The 7,158-nt window shown below is 35.1% G+C and overlaps 1 protein-coding gene across 2 annotated transcripts; it reads right to left on the bottom strand.

Annotated features, from left to right (window-relative positions):
* Nucleotides 1-907: 907 nt before the first annotated feature.
* Nucleotides 908-1,597, bottom strand: LOC131594197 (large ribosomal subunit protein bL31c). Of its 2 annotated transcripts, none has more exons than XM_058866283.1 (2): nucleotides 1,443-1,597; nucleotides 908-1,337 (listed from the first exon to the last, which is right to left on the bottom strand). In XM_058866283.1, the coding sequence occupies exons 1-2, from the start codon at nucleotides 1,506-1,508 to the stop codon at nucleotides 993-995; spliced, it is 411 nt and encodes a 136-aa protein (XP_058722266.1). In that variant the 5' UTR covers nucleotides 1,509-1,597; the 3' UTR covers nucleotides 908-992. The 2 variants fall into 2 exon arrangements, with proteins under 2 accessions (XP_058722266.1, XP_058722267.1); XM_058866284.1 differs by having other exon boundaries at nucleotides 908-1,331; nucleotides 1,443-1,570.
* Between the last annotated feature and the right edge of the window lie 5,561 nt (nucleotides 1,598-7,158).

The following is a 7,158-nucleotide window of genomic DNA, read 5'->3' as shown; positions in this document are numbered from 1 at the left end:
AAAAGTATTTTATAACTCTAAAAGCTCAAATCTATTGATGAGAATCAAATGGTTAATAAACTTCGGTTGAGGACGAATCATTCGGAGAATCTAAATTTTGAATCCTAGCTGAAACAATCATTGACCGAAATTTACATACCTCCCAACTAAATTCAGAATTCCCAGTCTCCTTTTCTTAGACAGTTCTGTTAGTAAGCTAAGGAATATTGAATGAGTTTTATGCAGAAGGTCTAGGATTCAATCATTAACATAACTATCAGCTTTATAATATTTACCTATAAAAGAAATCATAAACCACATGCAATTTTCCTTTTGGAACAAGATAAAATTAGGACTGCTTCCACTTGGAAGAATCACGCACTCCCGCAGCCAAAAGATCTAAACCATTAGGTGAAAAACAGTCGAAACTTTACCAAATCTTCTTCAAGATATTAACTCCATCCAAAATACAACAGTCGAGATTCAAGATTATGTAAATGCGCGACAGTAGGGAATTCAACTCCATGTTTGGTTAAGCTGAGTTTGACAAAATCACAAAAATCTCATAATTTTGTTGAAACTTCAAACAATAGCTTTTTTCCATGATCATAGTGGGCATGTTACGCATGTATAAGGTTTAAATAATGGTCGCAGTCATGTAAAGGCTTTCGCAATTTCAGACGGTTCAGGTATTGTGACACTAATTGCGGTCATCGCGGTCTAAATTAACCATAATTTGATCTTTATTACAAAAGGGGAATAACGGTATCAATATCGGCACCTTCTAATACCGTTTTGTCGCGACAGTTTTCGCGTAACAGACAGTTTTTCAAAACCTACATAGTCATTCTGTTAACACAATCATGACATCAAAATCTCATTACTAACAAACAACCTGACATGAATGATTAATTCAACATATTCAAAATACAAAAAGAGAAATATTCATTGAGGCAATTTAACAAACAGCATACAAGCAATTACAATCACAATTACAAAATGACAAACACTCACTATTTCTTCTTGCCACTACCACTTTTAATCCCTTTACGTCTGGAAGGAATAACAATCTCACCTTTGAGTACAGGAATCTCCATAATCTGCGTCAAATCACCGTACCTCTTACGGAACTTCTCCACCTGATCATCACTCACCATATTGGCCGAACGGTTACCCAGGTAAAACTGATGGTTACCTGACCAAACATCGACAACATACTCTTTCTGAGTTCCACCTGTTGTCATAACAAGCTCGTTGTTGCAATAAACCTTAGCATCTTCGTAGAATTCTGGGTGTATGTCTTTTTTCTTACACCATACTCCGAAATTACCCACTTTTTTCGCTTGTTGCTGCTGAAACTATAAACACAAACAAAAGAAAAACAAAAACAAAAACCAGTTAGTTGGTTAGTTGAAGATGGAAAGAATAATATGAATAAATGGAAGAAGGGAATTGATTGGTACGTTTTTTGTGGGAAGTGGAAGGAATGGGTTTCCTTGGAGAAAGGTATTGGTTATGCACTGAGCCATTTTTTTCAGATATGATGGATTTGATGAAAAGGATGAGAAATTGAGATTGTGTGGATATATGTTGTTGATGTTGTTGTGCACAATTCAAAACGGGCTTTGCCTATTTCATTTCATTTGGCCCAAATAGCCCATTAAGAAAGATTTCTTAATAAACCTGATAAGCTGGAAAAATGCTCTATAAAAATCTGAACTTGCCTTTAAAATTTTAAAAATGTATTTTCAGAGGTACTATTTTCACGCTAAAATACGTCTTAATTGAAACTTATCCTAAATTCATTTGAAAATAAAGAAAAAAGTTTGAAAATACACTTCTGAAAAAAATCTTAAAGTATACTTCCATAAAATCTCAATGTTTGGTAAAAAAATATAATTTAAAAATTGGCTACAGATGATTTTTGGAGGCATTTGAGTCTTAAAGAAAAGAAAGGAGAAGGAGGAACAATATAGTCTCAATTCAAAACAATGTAGGGGCCAGAATTGAGGATGTGGAAGGAATCAGAAACGAGATTTTTGAAGTATACAAAAATAGATTTTTAGAACCTATCTGGGAGAGACCTTCTTTCAGTGGATTGGTTACGAGAAGCATTTCATCGGAAGATAACTTATTGTTAGAAGTTGAGTTTTCTCAAGAGGAAATTAGAATGGCAGTGTGGGAAGCTAATGGGGAGAAAAGTCCTGGTCTGGACGGTTTCAATTTCAGATTCTTGCAGGAATGTTGGAAATTCATGGAGGAAGACATTGTCAAGTTTGTAGTGGAATTTTATAAATCAGCAACTCTTCCAAAGGCTATCACCGCATCTTTCCTAGCTTTAATCCCAAAGAATGGTAATCCGCATGAGCTGAATGAGTACCGTCTGATTTGCTTAGTGGGGTGTTTGAATAAAATCCTAACCAGAATTTTGGCAAATAGAATGAAAAAGGATCTACCAGTTTTAATTTCTCAATCACAATCCGCTTTCGTTACGGGCGGGCAGATATTAGATGAGGTATTAGCCATAAATGAAATACTAGATCATGCAAGGAAGGAGAAGAAGGAGGGCTTCATTTTTAAGACAGATTTTCAGCAAGCTTACGACTGCGTGAATTGGAATTTTCTGAGAAAGTTGTTGCACAAGTTTGGGTTTGGTAATAAATGGTGTCTCCGGTTGGAAGAGTGCATATTCAAGAGTTCAATGTATGTATTGGTTAATGGAAGCCCGACTTGTGATTTTTGGGCGGAGAGAGGTTTTAGACAGGGTGACCCTTTGTCACCATTTCTGTTCACTTTAGTTTCGAAAATCTTGTCAATAATGGTGAATAAGGCAGCTGAGCAAGGGTCCTTTGATGGATACAGGGTGGGTCAGAATGTGGAGGTAAGGATATTGCAATTTGCAGACGACACGGTCATTGTGGGGAATGGTGAATGATAAAATCTCAGAAGCATTAAGTCCATTTTTAGGGGTTTCGAACTTATTTCCAAATTGAAAGTTAACTTCTTCAAGAGCAAAATCTATGGCATAAATTTAAAGGAGGATTTTATGGAAAGAGCATCTCAATACTTGTGTTGCTGTAGGGGTGAAATACCTTTTAAATTTCTGGGCATTTCGGTGGGATCGAACCCAAGGAGATGTGATTCTTGGAAGCCGGTTGTAGAAAGTCTCAAACTCAAACTTTCCTCAAGGAAGGCTCGGTTTCTTTCCATCGGGGGCGAGTTACGTTGCTTAATTCAGTGCTAGCAAGCATCCCAATTTATGTTATGTCATTCTATAGAGTGCCGATCAAAATCATCAACGAGATTATTCAAATGCAGAACAGATTTTTATGGGGCGGAAAAGATGACAAGAGGTGTATTACATGGGTTAGTTGGTACAACACTTGTAAGCCAAAAGTGGAAGGAGGTCTGGGAATAAAACATATTGGTTACTTTAACAGGGCTTTATTATCCAAATGGAAATGGCGGATTCTAAATGAAGATGGAACAATTTGGAAAGAAATTCTTAGCGCGAGATATGGTGACGTGAAGCAAGCTGTACTGTTGGGGTTTGAAACTAAAAGGACTAAAAAATCATCAACATGGTGGAAGGACTTGCTAACAATTAGCAGCTATAAAACTAACAATTCTGACTGTTTTGCAGGTAAGATTAATTGTGTTTGTGGCAGCAGAGATTTGATACTATTTTGGTTTAATAGGTGGGTCAATGGTGCTCCACTCAAGGACATATATCCTTCTTTGTTCAGCCTGTCAAAGAAACCGTTTGGGAAGATTTCGGAGATGGAAAGTTGGCAAGCTAACTCGTGGAGCTGGGATTTCGGGGTTGCAATCGCCGATTTACTGGTCATCCCGGAAGCAACGGAGGAAGCTTTTGAGTTACTGAACTTATTAACTGATTACAAACCATCGATTGGTTTGTTGGACACTTACCGTTGGTGGCCTAACCATAATGGTTTGTTTTCGGTTAAAAGTTGTTATAGTGTTATTCGTCAGAGACAGCTCGAAGACAGTTTGGATGTAATATCTACAAGTGGATTGAAATTGGTATGACAATCAAAGATTCCGTCAAAATTAAAGATTTTCAGGTGGAGATTATTTCTTGATAGATTACCAACAAAGCTCCAATTGGGGAAGAGGAAAATTATTTTTAACGAATCTGATAAGGTATGTTCTTTGTGCTTAAACTATGAGGAAGATTGTGCACATCTCTTCTTTTCTTGTTGTGTTTCGAAGGAAATATGGAGGAAGATTAACACATGGTTAGGAGTGGGAGAATATGGTGGGCTGCATGGTGTGGAACATTTTGTTTCATTCTGTTCAAGTGCGACTGTTACATGTAGAAATTCAAAAAAGAAGATGAAAAGATTAGCATTAGTATGGGTGGCCACGGCTTGGACAATTTGGTGGTTTAGAAATAAGTTGATTTTCAATGGGAAAAACTGTAATTTAGATGTCATGATTGAGAATATCAAATTTATGTCATGGTCTTGGCAAGCTATCGGAAAAAAGGGGTCCAAATATCCAGTTTGGTACAATTGGCTGCAAGCACCACTCGAATGAACTGGATATTTTGTTTGTAATGGCTTGAGTATCTCTTGTATTCAATGACTTTATCTTTATATATATATATATATATATATATATATATATATATATATATATATATATATATATATATATATATATATATATATATATATATATATAATATTTTCTTATCAAAAAAAAAATAATTGGTGTTTATGGAAGTACATTTTTGAATTTTTTTAGAAGTGTATTTTTGGACTTTTATTTTTTTGACAAAATGATGGTGTGATTTATTTTCGCATGAATTTTGAGTAACTTAGTGTATCCGAAATATAGTTTTGAAAATTGGAAACTTTTTTTTTACTTGATGCGGTAGAAATATATGGGGTGCATTAAAGAATCCACTTAAAAAATTCTAATAAAGTAGAAGAATCCACGTGGCACTCTCTAAGTTGTTGGAGATTTTTACCAATCACCACATATGTAAATCTGTCACTCTCAAATATAAGTTGGAGATTTTTACCAATCACCCCATATGTAAATCTGTCACCGTCACCCTCAAATATTGTGATTTTATTATATTAATCTTGTAAAATAAAAATTTATTTCACTATTCATTTGTAATTTTTTAAAATAGTAGTATGTTTTATTGAATTTTTCGAGCCAACTATTGAATTTTTCAAATAAGTGTACAATTTTATCGGGAATTTCACTTTTACATCGGAATTTTTTATTAAAAAAATGTATTTTTAGCAGCATTTTTAAAATGTCCATTAAAAATTAATGTTTCTCATGCATTTTGTTAGATTTTTCTAAAAATGCAGGTAAAATGCATTTATTTTATTGAATATTTTGAAATATATGATAAAATATTTGTACCCGCATTCTTAAAAAATAGGGTAAAAATGCATGCAGGCATACAAGACTTTTTGAAAAAACCGGTACAAAACTTTTAAAAAATCAGGTAATACATATTTCATCATTTTTTATTTACAGTGAGGACCAAAGGATCAGATGGGATGATTGCTTCTATGCAGCCATGTTATTCCTACTACTGTTGGCTTAACACGATTCAAGAGATGGAAGGTTATACATGTACACCGATGCGGCCTTCTAGAGTACATGAAGAGGATTGTTGTGTTGACCTTAGACGATGTCATCTAGACACCCTACGCAGGCCATAAATTGCATATGGAGTTTGATGGCACTTCCCTTTCTTAGTTATCTAGGATGGGAGACCTTAGTGACTAGTCACTTACCTGAGAGGTGTCTATGCCAGTTTGGGTACGTCAAGGACATCCCACAACTAGTCCATGTTGTTCCATTTGAGAGCATTGATAAATGGTTTATGGGTCACGTTGTCAGCTCTGCACATGCCATTGTAGATCATGCAATGGAGGTTCAATTCTTTGTGCAATGTCTGGATGGTTATTTAGAATGGTACCTTAATGTATCACAACCTTGCATTATCCCACCAATTAAGGATGCAAATGGTGTTGGACCTTTCGATGTTGGGGTACATTTTGCTGACATGCCACCACCTCCACCTGATGTGGCTGACCTGCAGCGTCTGCACATGATATCAGTCATTATGGATAATCTTATGGGTTTGGGAAACCCGTATGGTGAGGTTTATACTCTGGCATCGTAGGCAACACACATAGCCCGTGGAGTACCTATGTAGACGTTACTATTATTTTTGTATTATTTGTATTATTACTCAGACATTTGCTTCGTACAATTTATTAGATAACATTTTATCGCTTTCATTAGTGTAGGATTAACATACATTAACACATTATAATTAACATAACTTAACACAGACAATTGCATCACTTAACGAAACAATAATAAATAACAAAATTTAGACATTGTTCGATAATTTTTGTGAAGGAAGAGGAAGTCCAAGACTATATATAGGATTCAAGTTTTTCTTTACAAGATGCACCCGTCAAAAGCACTTTAAGCTTATATTTTACTTTCTTTGTTCTTTTATGCTCTTGTATTAGAGTGTTGTGAAATGTAGTTAAATATTTGTTTTGGAGGGTGTGAGTGTATTGGGGGCATGGGTTGATTGAGAGTATGTTATGTGTTGTAACAATTTTCACATAGTGTTATTCTCTAGTTGTCTATTGACAACGACCATGATTTTTTTCCGGTTTTAGAGTTTTCACGTTATGTTCTTGTGTTGTGATTGTGTTCCTCTTTTTCTCTATGTTTGTTATTTTTTCCAACAACTGGTATCAGAGCTTTTGGTTCGATCCAGGGATAATAGTTCTTAGTATGCTCTGTAGTTGCAACTTTGTTTGATCTTCCACATCAGAAAAGAAGGGTTGTGTTGTGAAAGAGTTGTTGAGTTGCAGTCACAAGTTCCGCTGTGCAATTTGGGATAGAGAAAATTGATGGAAGAATTATTTTTGACTTGTGGAAAGTTTAAGTCAAAGATGTGTTGCTACAATAAAGATTACACAAGGTGCAAGATTATGTTGGTGGTAGAAGAGTTTCTTGCCAACAAGGAAGTTATACCATAAGTTTTTAACCTGGTTTTCGGCATGTGAAAATTCTTGGAGAGATTTAGTTTCAAGTGAAATTTATTCTTCATGATAAAGTATATTATTGTCAGTGATGACAATGTGAAATTCTTGAAGTGAT

This window comes from Vicia villosa, linkage group LG4 (genome assembly GCF_029867415.1).
Source record: "Vicia villosa cultivar HV-30 ecotype Madison, WI linkage group LG4, Vvil1.0, whole genome shotgun sequence".
In the NCBI taxonomy this organism is placed as follows: domain Eukaryota; kingdom Viridiplantae; phylum Streptophyta; class Magnoliopsida; order Fabales; family Fabaceae; genus Vicia; species Vicia villosa.
Note: the sequence above shows the minus strand (reverse complement) of the source record. Positions and strands in the feature narration are given on the sequence as shown.

What these genes read in the sequence shown, in the direction of transcription:
- LOC131594197 (XM_058866283.1), bottom strand. Translation starts at nt 1,508, where the DNA reads ATGGCTCAGTGCATAACCAATACCTTTCTCCAAGGAAACCCATTCCTT. An exon ending in TTCCACTTCCCACAAAAAAC is followed by an intron (nt 1,338 to 1,442) that starts GTACCAATCAAT and finishes TTGTGTTTATAG; the next exon opens with TTTCAGCAGCAACAAGCGAA.